Raw genomic sequence first — 25,279 nt, forward strand, 5'->3', positions numbered from 1 at the left:
TAAATCATAAATTTACTAATGTGATTCAGAAATGCAGCATTATAAAATGAGGTTGGAGCTGGGCACATTGCCCGTAATCCCAGTGACCCAGGAGGCTAAGATGCGGGGACCAACACTCGAGGCCAGGAGTTTGAGACCAGCCTGGGCAACATACCAAGATCCTGTCTCTAAAAAAAAATTGTTTTAAATTAGCTGGGCACAGTGGCGCATGCCTGTAGTCCCAGCTACTTAATTGGGAGGCTGAGATGGAAGACTTGCTTGAACCAAGAAGTTAAGGCTGCAGTGAGCTCTGATCCCACAATTGCACTCTAGCCCGGGTTACAGAGTAAGAGCCTGCCTGGAAAAATAAAAAATAAAAAATTAAGTAAATTGAGGTGGTTCTCTGCACACTGGCTGAATTATGTTTGTTAGGTTCTGAACTTTTATTAATTGGCATTTTGTACAAAGACACGTAATTTCAATAGGCCTTAATGCAGTAGTAACGTTTTTAATTTAAATTGGCTTTTTCGAAAATATAACTAATAGATCCTCCAATGACATACTCCAGTCCTTCTTTACCCGTACATGTAAGCATATATGTTTTTAAATTTATATTAGGAAGTTTTAACCATCTAATAATTCTCTAATTTGGTTAAAGGCATTTTCATGGGGCATGTAATATGGCTAATAATAACAGTATTGCTTGTTAGAATACTTCTTACTAGTTTAGGGAAGTTTATGTACAACAAACAAAGCATGCCAAAAAGTTGATTGCGTGATTTTTGTTTTTAAAGCTGATCTTACTCAAACCAGTTTACCTGTGTTTGTCACTGTTACATTTAAGAATATAAATAAATTCCTTTTAGTCTCCCTCCATTCGTTCGTTCATTCATTCATTCATTCATTCATTCATTTTTTGAGACAGAGTCTTGCTCTGTCGCCCAGGCTGGAGTGCAGTGGTGTGATCCCGGCTCACCACAATCTGCCTCCCAGGTTCAAGCGATTCTCCTGCCCCAGCCTCCCGAGTAGCTGGGATTACAGGTGTGTGCCACTGCACCCAGCTAATTTTTGCATTATTTTTAGGAGAGATGGGGTTTTGCCATGTTGGCTAGGCTGGCCTTGAACTCCTGACCTCAGGTAATCCGCCTGCCTCGGCCTCCCAAAGTGTTGGGATTACAGACCTGAGCCACTGCGCCCAGCCCTTTTAGTTTTTTTAAAAGAGAGACATATTTTTAGATGACAGTACTATAAACATGTCCTGGACAACAAAATCCAAGAACAAACCAGGCCCACAGCCACTTCCTGAGAAACATTAAAAATACTATAAAATGTACATGATGGAATAACACTGCAAAATGAATTTAGGAGACCATGTAGGTTGGTGGACTGGGTGGCATACATTTCTGTCTTGTATGGGACCTATTCAGAAAAGACATGAAGTGATGCTATTAAATAGATCTGTGAAACTTCTAGTTCAGCAGCTGCATTCAGTTTATTTTTCAATTTTTAAATTCCCATTCTTATTTATTAGCTGTGACTTTGAGGCCAGAATTAAAACAAATATTTTAGTGGCAGCATTTATGATTTGTTTAGAAGTACTAGATTGATCCCCATGCTTAGATCTGGGCAGATTCAATATGGACAGTGTAAATTTGTTGCTCTCAGGGACAAAGTGAATAACATTTTCCAAGGAACTTTAAAAAAAATTTAACAAACTTTGTTTGTTTTTTATTTTTATTTTGTTGAGATGGAGCCTTGCTCTGTTGCCTAGGCTGGAGTGCAGTGGTACAATCTCAGCTCACTGCAACCTCCACCTCCCGGGTTCAAGTGATTTTCCTGCCTCAAGCTCCTGAGTATCTGGGATTACAGGCACGTGCCACCACATCCTGCTAATTTTTTGTATTTTTGGTAGAGATGGCATTTCACCATGTTGCACAGGCTGGTCTCAAACTCCTGAGCTCAGGCAATCTGCCCACCTCGGCTTCCCAAAGTACTAGGATTACAGGCGTGAGCCACCACGCCCGGCTGGAATCTTCTTTGGCCTGGCTAACTCTTACACTGATTCCTATCTTAAATGTCATCTAAGAAGTCTTCCCTGAGTCTACATAAAATGTCATGTTCCCCTTCCTCCTTCACCTTGTCACCTAATTGGGCAAGGTAGTTAATCTGCTTGTCACACTCAATGCCTCAGTTTCCTAATCAATAAAATGGGGGCTAGTAATGGTATCTAAAATAAATCTGGCCAGCTGCACTGGCTCACACCTTTAATCCCAATACTTTGGGAGGCCAAGGCAGGTGGATAGCTTGAGCTCAGGAGTTAGAGACCAGCCTAGGTAACATGGTGAAACTCTGTCTCTACAAAAAATACAAAAATTAGCTGGGTGTAGTGGTGCATGCCTGTAGGTCTAGCTACTTGGGAGGCTGAGGCAGGAGGATTGCTTAAGCCTGGGAGGCAGAAGTTTGCATTGAGCTGAGATCGCGCCACTGCGCTCCAGCCTGGGTGACAGAGCAAGACCCTGTCTAAAAAAAAAAGAAAATAAAGGCCGGGCGCGGTGGCTCAAGCCTGTAATCCCAGCACTTTGGGAGGCCGAGACGGGTGGATCACGAGGTCAGGAGATCGAGACCATCCTGGCTAACACGGTGAAACCCCGTCTCTACTAAAAAAAAAAAATACAAAAAACTAGCCGGACGAGGTGGCGGGCGCCTGTAGTCCCAGCTACTCGGGAGGCTGAGGCAGGAGAATGGCGTGAACCTGGGAGGCGGAGCTTGCAGTGAGCTGAGATCCGGCCACTGCACTCCAGCCTGGGCGACAGAGCGAGACTCCGTCTCAAAAAAAAAAAAAAAAAAAAAAAAAAAAAAAATCTAACAAATAGAGTAACCTCAATAAATATTAGTTGTTTCTGTTTTCATTATTATCAATCACCTTCATCCTAGTTTTAAAATTATTTACATCCATCAGAGTATCTTTTCAATGTGTTCTCTGTTAGAGGTAAGCTTTTGTTGATACTTTGTCCCCAAGTATTAGCCGAGTAGCTTTCACATACTTGATACTGAGTAAATGTATATTGAATAATTATAATAATTCCATTGGATTGTTTCATAATTGTAATCATGGAAAAAATATAGCAGGGCAAAATTAAAACATCTATTCAATGTTGTTATTCATTTGTCGAATAAAATCAACTTATGTCTAAATTGTGGTTTGAATAAGAATTGTCTCCATCTCTGTATTGTGGGAGTGATCCATGATTGCAAATTATAATATCTGCAGATACATATCACAGGTAACTAAAACTGAAATATGTAATAGATACTAATTAAAAATACCTGGAGGTATTTTTACCTGGAAGCGGTGGCTCATCCCAATAATCCCAGCACTTTGGGAGGCCAAGGTGGGCGGATTACTTGAGGTCAGGAGTTCGAGACCAGCCTGACCAGCATGGTGAAACCTCATCTCTACTAAAAATAAAAAAATTAGCTGGGTGTAGTGGCACATGCCTGTAATCCCAGCTACTGGGGAGGCTAAGGCAGGAGAATCGCTTGAGCCAGGAGGCAGAGGTTGCCGAGATGGTGCCACTGTACTCCAGCTTGGAAAATAAAAAAAGGACCACATGGAAATGACATTTTTATGTAATCAGAACAATAGATTAGTATACTATTATATTTTTGGACAACAAAAAAGGAATATTCTTATTTATCAAACTGTCTATTAGAAGCATAAGGAAGAAATCCTCAATTCTGTGCAATAAGCCTGACATAAACAGACTTGCCACCTTGAATTCAGTAAATAATTGATTTGCTTTCCAGAGGCATTACTTCTGCCAGCTGAGCAACTGAGAACTGTAAAGTACAACACATCTACATTTTAAATAATTACCCCTCCTTGGCAGGGAAAATGCTTTTCCATCCATTAATAAGAGGAAAATGAGTGTTGAATCTCTAGCGAAATAGAGTAAATATGTACCCCTTTAGATGCTTGGCTGCATCTTTAACAGACGTGAAATTCTTCTGGTTACTTAAATGATATATATTAAAAGGTGATTGTGGTCTTGGGTAAATCATTAAAGCAGTTTAGGTTTTTCTTTTTGGACATAAAAGTTGTCCCATTCATTCTAGCAAGCGGTTAGAGAAATACTATATCTTGATTTGTTTTTAACATCTATGATGCGTCACAGATCTACAGCATAACATAGCTTGAGATTTTTAATCTGACAGCTTCTGGTTTATCACTGTCAGACACCCATATTATTTCATTCACAATGCAAAGGCAACTTGAAGAATTTATTTCCTTTTTTCATTAGAAGAGGATATTTCCATAGTAGGTTTGTACTTACTCTCTTGTTTCATCATCTTGTAAAGTGGTGTCCTTTACTCATGTAATGGATTTACTCCCTGAAGAATTAGTTCTGTTTGCTCTCTGTTCATTGTGGCACTGTAGTTGTGTAAGAGAGGGATCTTTGCAGGGGTGACTTACCACTAGGTATAGTAGGTACAGTGTCTAGGGACCACAATACTTATAGAACCTCACTATAATCTTCTGATTTATTTTAAAAGCACAAAAAAACACATGGTTTTCAGTTAATAGAATAGAGTAAAAAAATATAACTTTAAATATTTTTTCATGGAGGAGAGGGCCCATGAAGACAAAAATGCCCATGAAGACCTAAAGTCCTAATGTAGCCCTGGGTTCCACCAGTAAGTGAACAGCCTTGCCCATTCTTCATCACCACTGCCACAGCACTACCGCTTAATTCAGTAAAGGTGCTCAGTTAATAGTGAATGAACTCATGGGAGATGTGAATGCATACATTGGGATACTATGTAAAAAATGTGAAGTCGACATATATACCTGTAAAAATAGACCTGTCTACAACAGATATAAATACTTACAGTAATATAAACATAATATTTAATTTGCAAACGGTAAAGAAGGATCTATATAGTCAGGTACATACATGCAAAGCAGCTATTGATTTCAACTTTTCATTTATCAGTACACCCTTACTAGTTGTTAAACACTGAAGTACTTGAATACTTCTTGCCCCTCCCACTTGCCTCTGGGCCTCCCTCCGTGGTGGGGGGTGGTGGGCACTTTGTTTCACTATTCTTATTCAGATTGGCCTGTATCTTGCCATACATTACATATTTTGAACATTGCTGTGAAAACAGCCTAAATATTTCTCAGATACATATTCATTTCAGAGAGATTTATTATATATAGTAAGGTGGGTACCTGTGGTCGGGGGCAGTGAGAAATGAAGAGTGGGTGCAGGAATGGAGGAGCAAAGAGAAAATGTAAAAATAGTAAGAGGCTGAGTGCAGTGACTCATGTCTGTAATCTCAGCACTTTGGGAGGCCGAGGCCAGCGGATCACTTGAGGTCAGGAGTTTGAGACCAGCCTGTCCAACATGGTGAAACCCTGTCTCTACTAAAAATACAAAAATCAGCCGGGTGTGGTGGCTTGTGCCCGTACCTGTAATCCCAGCTACTTGGGAGGCTGAGGCATGAGAGTCGTTTGAACCCAGGAGGTGGAGGAATGCAATGCAATGCAATGCAATGCAAAACAAATAGCAAGAGAAGGTTTATGTATGGACTTATTAACATAGACGAAATGAAAAATCTGATTAATTCTTCCATGCATATGAAGTCTAAAAAGGATTTCTAGAAGGCTAAGAAAGTGGAGGTAGTGTTTATCAATTAGAATTGAGAATTAATAAATGTAGTGTTAATATAGTTTTAAGAGTACAACAATGTAAAATATTAAATACAATTATAGTTATTTAAATAATTTATACTATAATTATTGATATAATAATTAAAAATGAACTGATTTTATAATTTTCCCTTTGTTTCTTTGATTGTTTCTAAGAAGACATTGAATAAGTATGTAATGTGGTTGTGCACACAATACCTGCCTACCCAGTCATCTTTTTTGTGGATCAGCCATTGTTCTTATATATACTTGTTCTGTGACATAGTCACAGAGTCATGCTTTGATACTGTTCCTGTAGGTAATCAAACCTAGTTTCCAGAGACACTTGGTCATTTGGTAATATTTTCAACATATGCTTATATACCCAAAATGTGTTAACTGATGTACAATTTGATACAGCACACTTGATGACTATCTTTGAAACTTTATCTTTCATCTAATCATTATCATTTGTTACTTAGTTACTTAGTTTCTGAACATTTGAGCCAGAACCCTGATTCATGTCTGTTATATTTTAATTTCAGTACTGTGATACATGGTTCTTTGAGCACCCTGTTAGCCAGGATTGTCTCGATCTCCTGACCTCATGATCCGTCCGCCTCAGCCTCCCAAAGTGCTGGGATTACAGGTGTGAGCCACTGCGCCTGGCCAAAATTTATATGGAATTTCAAAGGACCTAAAATAGCCAAATCAATCTTGAAAAAGATGAGTAAATTTTAGAGACTTAAACTACCTAAATTTCTAAATTAATCTAAGCTCACCAAGAAAGGATTTTTAGGGAATAAGTATAGACATAGATGAGTGAATGGAATAATGTCCAGAAACAGTTATTTGATTTTTGACAAAAGTGGCAGGTAATTAAATAGGTGAAATATAGTTTTTTCAACAAATGGTGCTAGAACAACTGAGATATTTTTTGGTGGAAAAATAAATCTTTACTAACCTCATGCATAAAATTAACTCTATATGGATAATAGGCTTAACATAAACACTAAAACTATGAAACATAAAAAAAAAATAAGGTTATATCCTTTAATCTTGAGATAGAAAAAGATTTCTTAAATACCCAAACCACAAAATTTTCATCAAAATCGGAAATCTCTTGGGAAAATGTTAGTAAAAAGCCATGCCACAGACTAGGAGAACATTTCTGATAGATGATAGACAGACAGACAGACAGATAGATAGATAGGTAGGTATTGAAAACATACAATTTAAAATGAGGAAAATATTTTAAACAATCATGTCACAAAAGGAAATATTTAAAAGCCAGTAAGCACATGAAAAACTGATCAACATCACTGATCATCAAGGAATATTGGCAAATTAAAACTGTGAGAATACCAATTGAAGTTATTAAAAAGACTGACAGTATCAAATGTTGGTGAGGTTATGGAGCTTGTGGGAATGTAAAATTATACAGCCACGTTGGAAAATAGTTTGGCAGTTTCTTATGAATATTTAATATGTGACCCTGCAATTCCACTCCTAAATATTCACCCATGAAAAAGAAAAACATGTCCACATGGAGACTAGTATTTGAATGTTCATAGCAGTTTGAGTCACAATATTACATGTCTTGAAGCAGGTCGGGTGCTGTGGCTCATGCCTATAATTCCATCACTTTGGGAGGCCGAGGTGGGTAGATCACTTGAGGCCAGGAGTTTGAGAGCAGCCTTGCTAACATGGTGAAACTCTGTCTCTACTAAAAATGAAAAACAAATTAGCCAGGTGTGGTGACAAACCCCTGTAATCCCAGCTACTCAGGAGGCTGAGGCAGGAGAATCACTTGAACCTGGAGGCAGAGGTTGCAGTGAGCCAAGATGGTGCCACTGCACTCTAGCCTGGGTGACAGAGCAAGACTCCATCTCAAAAAAAAAAAAAAAAAAAAAAACCCCAAAAAAACAAAAAAACTAGAAACAGCTACGGAATGGATATACAAATTGTGGTATGTGCTTAAAATGGAACACTAGTCAGCAATATAAATCAATGAATGATGTGCTGTTACTTGCAGCAAATAGAAAATATCGTGTGATTACATTTCATTAAATTCTAAAACAGGCAGTATTAATCCTGCATCATAGAAAGCTGATGAGTGGCTGCTTGGGGCCAGGTGGATGGGGAGAGGATGGTTTGCAAGTGAACACAAGGGAACTTTTTTTGAATGCTCCCTCTCTTGACTATGGTAGTGGTTACATAGGTATATGTATTTGTCAGATTCATCATACTGTACATCTAAAATGAATCTATTATATATAAATTGTATATTAATAAAGGTTAAAGTTTTAAAAAATATTCTGGTAATGGACAAATATTCTCAACTACCCCCAAAAATGAGAACACATGTACATAGGCATATACCACTTTCCTAAATATCTATTTGGTAAAGAAACCTGTTAAAAATAATGAACATTAGAATGCTTAATATGAAAACCCACTGGAAATGACCAGAGATGTCTTCATAAGCCTGAACATTTTACAATTCAAAGCGAAAGAAAATAATTAAATATTTGACTAATGATAAGACACTTTGAACTGCTAAAAACGCAGGAGGACGAATATAACAAGTTATATAATAAAGTGAGCTAGAAAATCAGTTGTTCACTTTATATAGGCTTTTCCACATGAAACAAATAAGGGCAATATCACTGATTTCTTCTAATTTATGTTGGTTATGGATATATGCAACTTTTTTAAGGGATCAGCTAAATCATCTGCTTTGTTTGGTAGTGTTTACTTCAATGCCTTTAACAGAGTGTTATGTAGCAGATTTGATAAAGATATACTATATTTTAGGCTACTAAAGTAGAATAATACATTGATGAGTTTGATTATTAGTATCTGTAAGTAGCTTTAAAAATATGCTGCTATAAGCTGCTTAAGAAATGTATGCTGCCCATATGGAGACTTTGGGACCATTGTTTTCCCGTATTCATGTCCAGCTTGAAAGTTTTATTAATCCGACTTTAATGAGCTATGATATTTTGGATTTGTGTAAGCTGAGGAGGTTAAAGCTTTCTCTCAGTGCTGGGATTCTGTTTCTTTGCTTTTGTGTTTACAAATTTGGCTGTTAACTTTTCTAAATAATTAGGTAATTTGTAATTTTGTATCTATACAGGTGTTAATTGAAAGGTATTACATGTACAAGCATTAATGCCAAAGTATAAAATTCTTTTATGAGTGATATAATCTGAATTCCTGTAAAGATTTCTATTTGATTCAGCATAATCATGTTTATGTGTCTTTTTGGAAAAGAGTGTGACTAGCTGGTAGTTTGTCTTCTAGTTCACATGTGTGTATATGATAAAGAACCATACAATTAGGTAGGTGTTATAAATAGGATATGGCAAAAAAGGCAAACCTACTCATGTTTCCAAGATTTTATAGCATATGCCTGGTGAAATTTTGCTACTCTTTAATTTTGCTTTTTGGGTTAACCAGCTGACGCCCAGTTGAAAAGACTTATGTTCGAGTGAGGCCACAAAAGCCTTAATGTTCAGTCTCCAGCTACCTCGGATTTTGGAGAACGCTGTGTACCATCAGCATCTTCAATCCCCACCCTCTAACGCTAATGCTCATCTATCAAACTTGAGGCTAAGAGTGAGGGAGAGGAAGCTTCCAGATAAACATACAGAAGTGCCTAAACAGCTAATCACTCTAGGCTTCCGCTTCCAGGCCCTATAATTAGAAGTCCTTCTTTTTCCTTGTATTCCCAGATGACGCAAATGCTTTTTGTGGCTTGGCACCTCATTTGGGGCGTGGGTTTAGTTTATGGCCAGGACAAGAGTCTGGTTTAGTCTTCTGATGCAGCATAAATAGTTCTCAAGCCACAGTCTACTCTGTACAAGTTTTTCCTTTTATGTATATGTGCATTTTAACTTGTTTTCTAGAGGAAAAAAAAAGCTTGCTATTTCCCTGGCAGAATGTGTGCAAAAGAGGAAATTGTAAATGGAAAGAAAGCATGTGATTATGTAGTCTTATACTAGCTATTTCTTTTTCTCCTTTCTGCTCTTTACATTTTTTATATTATTTTTAAAATTTTGTGAAAATAAACTTATTGGTGGACTGTAGAAGCCACATTTACATGGAGGAGTGGAATAAAAGTGTTTGAGATAGGATACACAGAAGATAACAGGCATAAGTTTTTAGTGGACATTTTCCTGAAAATTTGAATTTGTTTTACATAATCATAGCTAAACGGAGACGAATGCCAGTTTGAAAAGCTAGGAACATATGGGAAAGTTCATTTGTGATTTTCATTCACATGTAAAACAATAATAGTCTTGATTTGGCAAATGAGGACCTTTATTTGAATGCTCATTCTACATAAAGCGGTGTGATTTAAAATGAAATTTAATGAAGTTTATATAGTAGGTGAGGAATATATGTTACAAATGCAAACACATCTTATTTCCTGTTAGAATGATGTTTCTATTGAATTGTTTGTCAAGTGCAGAAAATTTGTTACAGAGAGGTGGAATCAGAAGATAGTAGTGGATTTATGATCATTTAAACTTACTATAACTCAGCAAAAAAGTAGGAGTGGCAAAACACTGTCTACCAATGGACAACAAAGCATTCCTGCCTAAACTTAGAAATTCATTGTTTGAGGCTGGGTGCGGTGGCTCATGCCAACACTTTGGGAGGCCGAGGTGGGTGGATTGCCTGAGCTCAGGAGTTTGAGACCAGTCTGGGCAACATGATTGAAACCCCCTCTCTACTAAAATACAAAAAACTAGCCAGGCGTAGTAATGGTGGCCTGTAGTCCCAGCTACTCGGGAGGCTGCGGCAGAATTGCTTGAACCCGGGAGGCGGAGGTTGCCGTGAGCCGAGATTGTGCCACTGCACTCCAGCCTGGGTAACAGAACAAGACTCCATCTCCAAACCAAACCAAACGAAACAAAACAAATTTATTGTTTGAATAACAATAAGTAAAGAATATAAGCTATGTAAATAACCTCATGATCATAGCTAGATATATAATGAGAGGTAAGGTTATATATATAGTTATAGGTTTAATAATTTATTAAATTATTTATAATAAATGGCACCTTTCATTTTCTAAAATATATTCTCTTGGAAATAGGCAGGACAGTGGCATCTAGTAGGATATTTTAATATAGTGACGAGACCTCTACCTTATATTTGCCAAAGAAATAGCAAACTCAAATATACTTCATCTTTTCACTGAAATGACTACCTTGTCTTCCCACAGATGCTTAATATTCTTTCATGCCTTTTGGTTCAACAAAACATTAGTTTAAATGCTTATACTAATGTGATTCTACTTCTCGGAATAGCAAGGTAAATGTACAAACCATCCTTTCCATAGAAAACAATTATGAAACCTGGACAAAATACAACCGAACAGGCACATAAAGTTAGATATGTGTATTATAATCTCTGGAACAACCAGTAAAATTTTAATATAAAGAGATATAGCTCAAAAGCCCATAGATAAATTATTTATTTTTAACATTCAACACTAAATATTGTTAAAAATAAGTAGTCTCAAAACAGCAAGAAAACATGAGAAGAGAAATAAACAAAACTGAATAAAATGTTGAAATTAGCATGTCATGAAAATTGAATATTACAGTAGTTCCAAAACAGCAAGAAAACATGAAAAAAGAAATAAAAAACAGAAACAAGACAAGCAGAAATAATAATAAATTGGTAGACCTAAATCCAGCCCTACCAGTAAGTACTAAATATGAATAAACTACAAACACCAATTAAAAGGCAGTGATTTGATTGAAAGAGAGTGAGCAAGTCTGAGAGCACCCAACTGTTATCTAAAAGAAGCCTAGATTGATAGATATAGAGTAGAAGAATGGAAAATATATACCGTGCAAGTACCAATCAAAACAAAGTTGGAGTGGTGAAATTAATATTGGAAAAAAGTAGACTTCATAGCAAGGAAAATAACCAGGGTTAAATCATGTTAAAAGGGTTAATTGACCAAGACGTCATACAATCCTAAATGTGCATGAACCTTGCTCTAAAATTTAGGAAGCTGATAAAACTTAGGAAAACTACTTATGTCCACAATTATACTTGGAGACTATAACTCCTACTCAGTAATGGAACAGAAAGCAGTCAGTCAGTAAGGAAATTGAAGATGCAAACATCACTACCAATTCTATACCTTTCTAGAATATATTCTAGGTGTTCAAGTGTATATGGAACAAGGATCACATTTTGAACCATAAAACAAACTTTAACAAATGTAAAAGAAGTAACTTCTTGTCATAATGAAATTATACTGGCAATAATATCTGAAAGATATCTGGAAAATATCCAAATATTTGGTAACAAAACAATATACCTTTAAATAACCCACGAGCAAAAGAGGAGGCAACTAGGAAACATTTAAAACTGAATGTAAATGAAATTGCAGCATATCAAAATCTGTTACATTTAGCTAAGCAGGCTTAGAGGGACATTTATACCTATATGTGCTTACTCCAGAAAAGAAGAAAGTTCCTGAAACAATAATCTAAGCTGCTCCCGTAAGAAACTCAAAAAAAGGAAGAGCAAATGAACCCAAAACAAGGAGAATAAAGGAAATAATAAATATAGTAACAGAAATCAGTGAAATTGAAAAGAGAAAAACAGAAAGTTATGAAACCAAATAGGTTAACCTTAAAAAGGCCTTCCCAGACTGGTGAAGAAAAAAACAGAGAAGACACAAATTACCAATATCGTGAATGAAAAAGTGAATATCATTAATGTCTCTACAGATATTAAAAAGGATGCATTCCTTGAATTACAGAAAGTAATTCGTCAAAGAAGAAATTTTAAATTAAAAAAATTAACAAAATATTTAATGGTAGTTAAAAATCTTCGAAAATAGGCCCAAATATTTTTACTTGAAAATTCCATTGAACATTTAATGAAGAAATAATAGCAATCCTGCATTTTTTTTTCTAGAAAACAACAGAGTAGGGAGCATTCCCATATGATTCTTTGAGGCCTCGATTGTCCTAAATAGCAAAATCAGCCAAACACACTGTTAGAAAAGAAAACTACAAACCAGTATTTCTCAGGGACACAGATATGAAAATATTCAAGAAAATACTAGAAAATTGAATCTAGCTGCTTATAATAAAGCATTGTGACCAAATGAGACTTATCCCAAGAATGTAAGACATGTTCAACATTTGATAATCAATTATTGTTAGAATTCACTATATTAATAGATTTAAAAAGAGAAGCCACATAACCATTTCAATAGATGCAGGAAGGCACTTGAAAAATTCGATTTTCTTTCATTATGAAAACTCACAGCATATTTCACAAAGGGCTTTTACAAAAAACCTATACTTAATGTCATACTTAAAGATTGAATGCTTTCCTCCTACAACACAGAAATCTCTCCTCACTATTTCTGCTTGCCTCCGCAAATGCAGTAAGTCAAGAAAATTGAAGAAAAGGCATGTAGATCAGAAAGGAAGAAATGAAACTGCCTGTTCCTAAACTACATAATTGTCATCAAAGAAAATTCACATACCGTATAAACCCCTAGAACTTGCAGGAAACATATGTTGTCAAGATAAAAAATCATCAATTTTATCTCTGTGTACTAGCAAGCAAAAATTGATCATTGAAATTTTAAAAATAATACCATTTATAATAACTCTAAAAGATAATATTTTCAGAATCTGAGTGTCAAACAAAAAGAAAAATAAGTCAAATCTAAATCAAAAACAAAAAGAAAAAGAAGTCAAAGTAGATCTAAATCAAGAAATATGCTGTGTTAATAGATGAGAAGACACAATATTAGAATATCAGTTGTCCCCAAATTATTACACTCAATACAATTCCCTCAAAATCCTAAACAAGAATGACTAAAATAATGTTGAAAAAGGCAGGAAAAGGCTCATTTTACCTGATTTCAAGATTTTCTGTGAAGTTTCAGTAACCAAGAGTGTGGTATTAGTGAATGTATAGACACAAAAATTGAATTAATAGAACTTCAAAAAATAGGCCTTGGCCTGGCATGGTAGTTCACACCTGTATTCCCAGCACTTTGGGAGGCTGAGGTGGGTGGATCTCTTGAGACCAGGAATTTGAGACCAGCCTGGCCAACATGGCAAAACTCCATCTCTACTAAAAATACAAAAATAGCCAGGCATGGTGGCGCACACCTGTAGCCCCAGCTACTTGGGAGGCTGAGGCAGGAGAATCAGTTGAACCCAGGAAGTGGAAGTTGCAGTATGCTGAGAATGCATTACTGCACTCCAGGCTGAGTGACAGAGTGAGACTGTCTCAAAAAAAAAAAAAAAAAAAAAAAAAATGTCAGGTATGGTGGCTCATGCCTGTAATCCCAGCACTTTGGGAGGCTGAGTCCAGTGGATCACGAGGTCAGGAGATCAAGACCATCCTGGCTAACACGGTGAAACCCCGTCTCTACCAAAAATACAAAAAATTAGCTGGGCGTGGTGGCGGGCGCCTGAAGTCCCAGCTACTTGGGAGACTGAGGCAGGAGAGTGGCGTGAACCCAGGAGGCGGAGCTTGCAGTGAGCCGAGATCATGCCACTGCACTCCAGCCTGGGCGACAGAGCGAGACTCCGTCTCAAAAAAAAAATAGGCCTACACAAATATAGCCAATTGATCCTTGGCAAGTTGACAGTGTTACTTCAATGGAGAAGGGACAGTGTCTTCAAGAAGTCTTTCTGGAACAATTGAACATCTTCTGCAAAAAAGTTAACCTTGTCCATGTTTTGTATAGGATCCTCGCCATGTAACTTGTTGTATAAGGTCCTCACACCTTATACAAATATTAAAATGATGACAGGCCTAAATGTCAAACATAAAGTTATGAAACTTTTACGAGGAAACAGAAGATCTTTGTGACCTTGGGTTAGGCAAAGAATTCTTAGCTATGACATCTCATCAAAATTAAGAACTTTCCCTGTAATAGGCTCTATTGGCATTTTCAATAAATATCATGGTGAATTAAGTACAGGAAGTAGTAGTTGGATCAGTAGATAAATTGGAGCGTAGAATTAAAGTTTGAAGAAATTGCAAAAGAGGGAGTTCCATGGGGGTATGCCATTTTCACATTCTTTGTTTTAAAAAATAATTGTGGCTGGGCATGGTGGCTCATGCCTGTAATCTCAGAGCTTTGGGAGGCCACGACAGAAGGATTGCTTGAGGCCCAGAGTTCGAGACCAGCCTGGGCAACATGGTGAGACCCTGTCTCTACAAAAATAAAAGAAAATTAGCCAGGCATGGTGGCATGTGCTTGTAGTCCCAGCTACTTGGGAGGCTGAGGCAGGAGGATCACTTGAGCCCAGGAATTTGCAGCTGCAGTGAGCTGTGATCAGGAACCTGCACCCCAGCCTGGGCAACAGAGTGAGATTCTGCCTCAGGAAAAAAATAAAATATAGTTATGAATTCTGTAAATCCAGGAATATCAAACTTCTCTCTGCTAGTTTTACAGGAATACCGTAATACTTGCACATGTAGTGTTTGTACCTTGCTGATATACTGATGTGGCATTAAGCTTGGTATTCTCATGGAAAAGATATTTTGTTTTAATTTTTTCTTTTGTAAAGTGTCTTATAGCCTTGGTAATTTTTTTCCCTTTGGTAATATTTTAAATATTATGAGTAGCTTTTTAGAATATTTCATCCACATACATAATCATTTTTATTTTTACTCTTTGTTTTTTGTCTTCCAGGAATGCTTCTAGTCACAACAGACACCCTTGGCCATGACTTTCATGTCTTCCAAATTCTGACTCATCCTTGGTCCTCATCACAATGTGCTGTCCACCATCTGTATACTCTTCACAGGGGAGAAACTGAAGCCAAAGTAAGCTGTATAATTTTTCAGAAGGCGATTTCTTGGTGTGATATGACGTCTACTCTAGCTGGTCATTTATATCACATTGCAGCTTAATGTTGATGTTTGTGAGAAAATATTGCTGTCTATGATAGCATGGGTTTGATAATTAGGGGAAAATTCCATTTCGACCCAGTAAATACATAAGCACTAGATGAATATTTTTTTGTTTAAAAATTCAACGAATTTTGATAAAACAGTAGTGCTGTTTATCCTGCTCTTCCCAACCTGAGACCATTTCTTGCCCCATAGAAAACTCCTGTCATTCCTTTACTGTCTCTCCAGACCTTTTACCAGGCATTTGGATTCTGTGTACATAAATATGTGCATACATACACACACATACATGTAAACATGGACATACTCATCTATACAAAAATAGTTTAATGATGAATATGGATGTATGGATACAGTGGAGGCTAGTGAGAACCGGTGATGCACATCCCTCCTTGGCACGGTGTTTAGTAATATTATATTGATTGCGTGAAATCACCCGTGTTGGGACTATTTGATCATGAAAATTTGCAAACACTACAAATCAGGGCTATTTTTTTCCTCAGAGAGCTAGAATTGTTTTTTTTTTTTTTTTTTTTTGAGACGGCGTCTCGCTCTGTCGCCCAGGCTGGAGTGCAGTGGCCGGATCTCAGCTCATCGCAAGCTCCGCCTCCCGGGTTTAGGCCATTCTCCTGCCTCAGCCTCCCGAGTAGCTAAGTAGCTGGGACTACAGGCGCCCGCCACCTCGCCCGGCTAATTTTTTGTATTTTTTTGGTAGAGACGGGGTTTCACCGTGTTAGCCAGGATGGTCTCGATCTCCTGACCTCGTGATCCGCCCGTCTCGGCCTCCCAAAGTGCTGGGATTACAGGCTTGAGCCACTGCGCCCGGCCCGAGAGCTAGATTTTAAACATTTACCAGCCGATAATCATGTGCACGTGCATGGGTACGCATATGTTCATATGCATCATTTGCTGAGCACTTGTATCAGGCACCATGCTAAGTGCTTCACATATAGTCAATATTCTTTTTTAATTTTTAATTTTTATTTATTTTTATTTTTATTTGAGTCGGAGTCTTGCTCTGTTGCTCAGGGTGCATTGCAGTGATGCCGCGATCTTCGCCTCCCTTCAACCTCTGCCTCCCAGGTTCAAGAAATTTTCCTACCTCAGCTTCCCGACTAGCTAGGATTACAGGCCCCTGCCACTACCCCTGGCTAATTTCTGTGTTTTTAGTAGAGACGGTGTTTCACCGTATTGGCCAGGATGATCTCTTGACCAGGCTGGTCTCAAACTCCTGACCTCGTGATCTGCCCGCCTCGGCCTCCCAAAGTGCTAGGATTATAGGCATGAGCCACTGTGCCTGGCCCACATATATTTAATATTCTTAATATCACATGGTAGATACTGTATGTTGTCTTAATAGCTTAAAATCTCAAATACCTTTTGCTTCATACCTTATATGCACTTGCCAGTATAACACTGTGTATATGTTATTCTACAGGATAGCCATTTGACCCTACTCTATTTATTGACTAGCCTATCATTTTCCAGCTGTCTAAAGTGATATTTCTCTTGAATTCCCACCAAAATAAATGACTATAATGGATTGAAACGTCTTAAATTTAGAGAACTTAAACACTAATAGTTTATAAGAATATGTTTGAAAAAGCATTAGGCATTACTCTAGGTTGCTTGTTTACTAACTCACTCTGAAAACTGATAAACCAAAAATATACAGTGTTTACCCCACTTTTCTTGTATCAATTTAATAAGACAAGTAGTTGATGAGGGAAAGGTTTTCCATTGAAATATTCTTTTTCCTTTTTTTTCCTCAAGATGGAGTCTTGCTCTGTTGCCCAGACTGGAGTGCAGTGGCACGGTCTCGGCTCACTGCAACCTTCACCTCCTGGGTTCAAGCAGTTCTCCTACCTCAGCATCCCAAGTAGCTGGGATTACAGGCATGTGTCACCATGCCCAGCTAATTTTTGTATTTTTAGCAGAGAAGGGGTTTCACCATGTTGGCCAGACTGGTCTTGAACTCCTGACCTCGTGATCCACCCGCCTTGGCCTCCCAAAGTGCTGGGATTACAGGTGTGAGCCACTGTGCCCAGCCTCACTGAAATATTCTAATGTAAAACGAGCTTAAGTAAAATTTTAAAAATTATTTTTAAAGTTTCTTACACAATTATTATTATGATTATTATATTATTTTGAGGACAGGGTCTTGCTCTGTTGTCCAGGCTGGAGTCCAGTGGCAGGATCATAGCTGAGTACAGCCTTTACCTCCTGGGCTCAAGTGATCCTCCTGTCTCAGCCTCCCAAGTAGCTGAGACTACAGGTACATGCCATCACATCTGGCAATTTTTTCAATTTGTTCTCTTTTTTTGTAGCGATGACACTGTGTTGTCTCACTGTGTTGCCCAGGCCAGTCTCAACCTCCTAAGCTCAAGTGATCCTCCTGCCTTAACCTCCCAAAATACTGGAATTGCAGGTGTGAGTCACCACCCTGGCCTATTCTTAATTTTTGTGGGTACATAATAGTTGTACAAATTTATGGGGTACTTGTGATATTTTGATACAGGCATACAATATGTAATGATCTCGTCTGACTAATTGGGATATCCATCACCTCAAACATTTATTGTTTCTTTGTGTTGGGAACATTGTAAATCCACTCTTCTAATTATTTTGAAATATACAATAAATTATTGTAAACTATAGTTACTTTTGTACCAAACTAACAAATCAGCTTCTAGATATAGTTAGCACTTTGGACAAAATACAGAAATAGAGGGATAAGGTAAACAACACCATGAAAATGCAACTAGCCAACTCTAAAATATGGGAAGTTCTATGTTACAAATATGATTTGATTTCTTTAACAAATAATTTAACGGGAAAATAAAAGTGATGTGTGGTGGGGGAAAGGTGAACTGTTAAAATTTAAAGGAGACTTTGGAGAGTATCATCTAAGCACAAAGCGTGGACCTTATTTAAATCTTCTTTCACACAAACCAAATATAGAAAGATATTTTTCAGAGAAGTGGTGAGCTTTTTACATTTGACTTACTAGATATTGTTTATTATTAGATATTATGTAGATAATATTAGATATTCAAGAATTTAAAGTCTTTATTTTTTAGTGATGCAAAAGTATTTACAGATATCTGGAATTTGCTTTGAAATGATCTAGCAGTAGGGGAGGGGAGGGTTGGTTAGATAATAGGACAAATAAGTGACAGTAGAAAATAGAGGGATGGTTATGTTGATTATAAGAGACTTAAAATACACATTGAGTAAATGCATTGTGAAAATTTTGTTTGGACCCTGATCTAAATAAAGTATAAAGAGACATTTTTTGAGACAGTTCAGAAAATTGACCATGAACGAGTTTTTTTTTTTTTTTTTTTTGAGACAGAGCCTCACTCTGTTGCCCAGACTGGAATGCAATGGTGTGATCTCGGTTCACTGCAACCTCCACCTCCCGGGTTCAAGCAATTCTCCTGCCTCAGCCTCCCAAGTAGCTGGGATTACAGGCATGCGCCAACAGGCCCGGCTAATTTTTGTATTTTTAGTAGAGACGGGGTTTCACCATGTTGGTCAGGCAGGTCCTGAACTCCTGACCTCTTGATCCACCCACCTCAGCCTCCCAGAGTGCTGGGATTACAGGTGTGAGCCACCGCACCCGGCCCAAACGAGGTATTATATGACATTTATTAAGTATAACTAGTTTGCTGTGTATGTAATTGTGTATCTGTTTTGTAGAGACAGAGTCTCACCGTGTTGCCCAGGCTGGTCTTGAACTCTTGGGTTCCCATCTCGGTCTTCCAAAGTGTTGGCATAAGCCACTGCATATTGCCTTGTAACTAATTTTTTTAAAGTCACTATTTATTAGGCATATATTCTGAATTATTTACAGGTGAACAGATGTGATATCTCTAATGTGCTTTAAAATATTCTAGCAAAACAAACAAAGAGATAGAGTCAACAGATTTGCAGTGTTAATTATTGAAGTTGAATGATGTCCACGTAGGTGGGTCATGTTAACATTCTCTATACTTTTGTGTATGTTTGGAAATTTCTCTAATAGGAAGCAAAAACAACACCCTTCACCAACTTTTTTACTTACTTTAGCTTTATGACTTGATTTATTGTTCATTTTCAAAAGCTTTCCCAGCTGTTGTGTTTTAGAGTGACCTTACTGCGTTACATAGTGAATCCTGTGGAGATTTTTATTTAAACTGCATTGAAATTACATTTTAATACAATTAGAACTGACATCTTTATGTTGTGGAAGTTTTGCAGCTAGGAATTGTAACATTTTAAAGTTTGTCATTCCTGTGGTATTGCAAACCTATTGATAATTTTGTATTGAATTTGTGTCTGCCTGCTTTGCTAGATTCTCTTGTAAGATCAAGTAGTTTTTCAGTAAATTTTCTTGGAATTTCTAAGTGGAATACATTTTCTGAAAATTAACATCTTTTTAAAATTTTTCTCTTATATTGGCTAAGAATTCTAAAGTATGCAACTATATTAGTGATAGCTATATTCTTTGCTTTTTGAATAATATCTTTTATTTTGTTTGACTTTATTGTTTTGCTTTATTTCTTGCATTTTTTTTCATGATATAAGTAATACATAATAACATTTTGGAGGTAAATTTTAGACAATCTTGAAATACATGGAACAAAAGCATCGAAGTTACCTGACCCATTAACCTCGGCACCCAGAGCTGCTTTGCTTGTCGGTCTGTTGTGCCTTCTTAAGATCCCCATAATATTTATGTAGATGAAATTGTTCTTAACAGTGCAGTGGTATTATATCTTTTTCAGTTATTACCCTAGCACTAGAGATCTGCGGATTTAAAAAAATGATTTTACTTAACTTTTCTAAGTTGAGTTCTAGCATTTCAAGATCAATAGTTCTTAAAAGCTATGTATGTTTATTTCTAATTAATATCTAGAGGAAAATCCAACTTACTGATTGATAGGGTCTTGGCATTTTCTTTTCTTTTTTTTGAGACGGAGTCTCACTCTGTCACCCAGGCTGGAGTGTAGTGGCGCGATCTTGGCTCACTGCAGCTTCTGTCCCCCGGGTTCAAGCAATTCTCCTGCCTCAGCACCCCCGAGTAGCTGGGACTATAGGCACCCGCCACCACACCTGGCTAATTTTTGTATTTTTAGTAGAGACAAGGTTTCACCATGTTGGCCAGGCTGGTCTTGAACTCCTGACCTCAGGTGGTTCACCCGCCTCGGCCTCCCAAAGTGCTGGCATTATAGACGTGAGCCACCGCACCTGGCCGGGTTCTTGGCATTTTCATAGTCCAAGTTCTATTTGAATTAATTCATCAGCTTTAATTAAAATGTTAAAATCTTGAATTTGTATCCCTTATTTATATTTTTCCTGCTTTTTGTGTTCTTGTTACTACAGTTTAGAAAAAACTAAAGACAGGAAATGGGTTTGCACATTTTTCTTTATCTCTGTTATTTTACTCTCAGGCTAAACTGGGAAGTCTTATCTTTTTAATTTTTTAAAAATTATTTTTAAACTTTTTGTTTTTTCTTTTGAGAGAGTCTTGCTCTGTTGTCCAGGCTGGAGTGCAGTGTCTAGATCTCAACTCACTGAAACCTCTGCCTCCTGGGTTCAGGCGATTCTCCTGTCATAGCCTCCGGAGTAGCTGGGATTACAGGTGCCCAATAGCATGCCCAGTTAATTTTTTGTGTTTTTAGTAGAGATGGGGTTCCACTATGTTGGTGAGCTGGTCTCAAACTCCTGATCTCGGGTGATCCACCTGCCTTGGCCTCCCAAAGTGCTGGGATTACAGGCATGAGCCACCGTGCCTGGCCTAAACTTTTATTTTAAATTCAAGGGTACATTTGCAGGTTTATGTAGGTATATTCGTGTCATGGGGGTTTGTTGTACAGATTATTTTGCCATTCAGGTATTAGTCCTAGTACCCAATAGTTATTTTTTTCTGATCCTCTCCCTCCTCCCATCCTCCACCCTCAAGCAGGCCCCACTGTCTGTTGTTCCCTCTGTGTATCCATGTGTTCTCATCGTTTAGCTTCCACTTATAAGTGAGAACATGCAGTATTTGGTTTTCTGTTCCTGTATTAGTTTGCTAAGGATAATGGTCTCCAGCTCCATCCATGTTCTTGCAAAAGACATGATCTCATTCTTTTTTGTGACTGCATATTATTCCATGGTGTCTATGTACCACATTTTCTTTATCCAGTCTGGCATTGATAGGCATTTAGGTAGATTCCATGTCTTTGCTATTAGGAATAGTACTGCAGTGAACATACGCATGCATGTATCTTTATGGTAGAATGATTGATATCCCCTTGTGTATATACCCAGGAATGGGATTGTGCTGGGTTGAATGGCGGTACTGTTTTTAGCTCTTTGAGGAATACACACACTGCATTCCCCAGTGATGGAACTAACTTACACTCTAACAGTGTATAAGCGTTCCCTTTTCTTTCTTTTTTTTTTGAAATGGAGTCTCGCTCTGTCGCCCAGGCTGGAGTGCGGTGGCGCAACCTTGGCTCACTGCAAACTCTGCCTCCTGGGTTCACGCCCTTCTCCTGCCTCAGCCTCCCAAGTAGCTGGGGCTACAGGTGCCTGCCACCATGTCCAGCTAATTTTTTTGTATTTTTAGTAGAGATGGGGTTTCACCATGTTAGCCAGGATAGTCTCCATCTCCTGACCTCGTGATCCGCCTGCTCCGGCCTCCCAAAGTGCTGGGATTACAAGTGTGAGAAGTGTTCCCTTTTCTCCAGAACCTCACCAGCATCTGTTATTTTTTGACTTTTTAAAAATAGCCATTCTGGCTGGTGTGAGATGGTTTATCCTGGTTTTGATTTACATTTCTCTAGTAACAGTCTTTTGAAAAGTGTCTGTTCATGTCCTTTGCCCACTATATAATTGTTTTTTTTTTCCTTGTAAATTTGTTTAAGGTTCTTATAGATGCTGGATATTAGACTTTTGTCAGATGCATAGTTTGCAGATATTTTCTCCCATTCTATAAATTGTCTGTTTACTATGTTGATGGTTTGTTTTGCTGTGCAGAAGCTCTTTAGTTTAATTGGAGCCGATTTGTCAATTTTTGCTTTTGTTGTGATTGCTTTTGGTGTCTTTGTCATGAAATCTTTGCCAGTTCCTGTGTCCAGAATGGTATTGCCTAGGTTGTCTTCTGGAATTTTTATAGTTTTGAGTTTTATATTTGAGTCTTTAATTCATCTTGAGTAGATTTTTTTTTTTTTTTTTTTTTGAGACAAAGTCTCGCTCTTGTCACCCAGGCTGGAGTGCAATGACGCCATCTTGGCTCACTGCAACCTCCACCTCCCCAGTTCGGGTGATTCTCCTGCCTCAGCCTCCTGAGTAGCTGGGCTTAGGGGTACCTGCCACCACGTCCAGCTAATTTTTGTATTTTTAGTAGAGATGGGGTTTCACTATGTTGGCTAGGCTCGTCTCGAATTCCTGACCTTAGGCAATCCACCTGCCTCGGCCTCCCAAAGTGCTGGGATTATAGGCATGAGCCACCAGAGTTGATTTTTTATATGATGTAAGGAAGGGGGTTTAGTTTCAACCTTCTGCATATGGCTAGCCAGTTATCCCAGAACCATTTATTGAATAGGGAGTCCTTTCCCCATTGCTTGTTTTTGTCAATTTTGTTGAAGATTAGATGGTTGTAGGTATGTGGCCTTATTTCTGGGCTCTCTAGTTTGTTCCATTGGTCTGTGTGTCTGTTTTTGTATCAGTACCATGCTGTTTTGCTTATCACAGTCCTGTAGTATAGTTTGAAGTCGGGTAACATGATGCCTCCAGCTTGTTCTTTTTGCTTAGGATTACCTTGGCTATTTGGGCTCTTTTTTGGTTTTATATGAATTTTAGAATAGTTTGGAAATCTTACCATTTTAGAAAATTGTGGTGAAATGCAAAAAAAAAAAAAAAATCCATCATTACCATTTTAAAGCATACAGTTCAATGGTACTAATTCACACTGTTATGCATCCATCACCATCATCTAGGTAATCTTAGCCTTTAGCATTGAATGACTTTTCTAAGCTATCACCGTTTAACATTTTACCCATACCAGTTAGTTCCTTGATTAGAGAAAAACTAGCAAATGGAATTTTAGTCATTAACACAGTATCTTTTCATTTCTTCTAATGTTCCCATCAGGCAAATTATTATTATTTATATAATAAAACATTATTTATCTAATGTTCCCATCAGGCAAATTTATTTCAGGCAAATAAATTATTATTATTTATGAAATTTTAATTCATTCATGAATAAATATGGGAATAGTTAACATCTCATACATATAATGCCCAATTTCTTTCTCCTAGATTAAATACTTAAAATATTTTTACCTTCTTGAGGGTAAGGATTATTATATCTGCTTTATTCTTCACCGAAAATTCCTACAATGCATACTTTTGAAGTTCCTACTGAGTTTAATGAAATTGATTCTTCTTAAGATTTCATTTTAGAAGTATATTCATTGGATCATGATTTGTATTTTTCATTCATGCAATATTCATGTTAAAAATTACCTTATTTCTTCTCCTACTTTTCTAGGTGGAGTCAATTCTTTTCTTCCTTGTGTTACTCATTTTACGCCCCATTATAGTACTTGTTATTTTGTATTTTGACTGGTTGTCTACTTGTCTGTCTCCACTAATACTGGGGTTTCTTTTAAAAATAAATTGTACCTGATTTATTTTTATATGCACAGGCCTTCCACCAAGGCAGATACATTTTTTCCTTGGATCATTTGAAAGTAGATTGCCAACATGACATGATGCCCTATTACCCTCAATGCTTGAATGTGTATTTTCTACAAATGAGAACATTCTTCTATATAACCATAAAAAAGTCAAATCAATAAATTTTCACCATCTAATTTTGAAACTCCATTTTAGTTTCACTGATTGTCCCAGTAACTAGCAGAAGGATCTAGTTAGGGGAAACTATACTTTTTTTTTTTGTCTTTTGAGATGGAGTCTTGCTCTGTCACCAGGCTGCAGTGCAGTGGTGAGATCTCGGCTCACTGCAACCTCCCAACTGCCTGGTTCAAGCGATTCTCCTGCCTCAGCCTCCCAAGTAGCTGGGATTACAGGCAGATGCCACCACGCCCAGCTAATTTTGTTTTGTAATTTTAGTAGAGACGGGGTTTCACCATGTTGGCCAGGATGGTCTGGATCTCCTGACCTCATGATCCACCCTCCTCGGCCTCCCAAAGTGCCAGGATTATAGGCGTGAGCCACTGCGCCTGGCTGGAAACTGAATTTTTATATCTCTTTAATCTTCATTCTGGAACAGGTCATTATTATTTCTTTGCCATTTATGCTCTCAGCACGTTTAAATATTACAAGTCATTTATTTTTTGTCAAAAATGCCTCAATTTTTTATCTGATGTTTCGTTATGATTAGATTTAGCTTACTCATCTTTGACAAGAATGTCACAGAGCAGGTGCTGGTTCTAATTGCATCCTATCAGGAGGTACATGATTTTGAGTTGTTATTGATGATGATCAGTTTAATCACATGACTGAGATGGTGTCGGCTGGTCTTCCTCACTATGCAGTTACTCTTTCGTACTTACAAAAATTTATAGGTTTTTGGGGCAGTAATTTAAAGCTATGTAAATATGCCATTCTGCATTGAACTTTCAATTCATTCCTTTATTTACCTATCATTTTGGTCTCATAGATTCCTATTTTATTCAAT

General features: G+C 37.5%; 1 protein-coding gene across 9 annotated transcripts in view; it reads left to right on the forward strand.

Moving 5' to 3' along the window:
* Positions 1-25,279, forward strand: part of BCAS3 (BCAS3 microtubule associated cell migration factor) — a 707,133-nt gene that overhangs the window by 241,044 nt on the left and 440,810 nt on the right. For all 9 annotated transcript variants that reach the window (XM_050764587.1, XM_050764586.1, XM_050764591.1 and 6 more), the window contains exon 14: positions 15,381-15,514. In XM_050764587.1, the coding sequence (XP_050620544.1) occupies positions 15,381-15,514 (134 nt within the window). The remainder of the gene's footprint in view (positions 1-15,380; positions 15,515-25,279) is intronic.

This window comes from Macaca thibetana, chromosome 16 (genome assembly GCF_024542745.1).
Source record: "Macaca thibetana thibetana isolate TM-01 chromosome 16, ASM2454274v1, whole genome shotgun sequence".
In the NCBI taxonomy this organism is placed as follows: Eukaryota; Metazoa; Chordata; class Mammalia; order Primates; family Cercopithecidae; genus Macaca; species Macaca thibetana.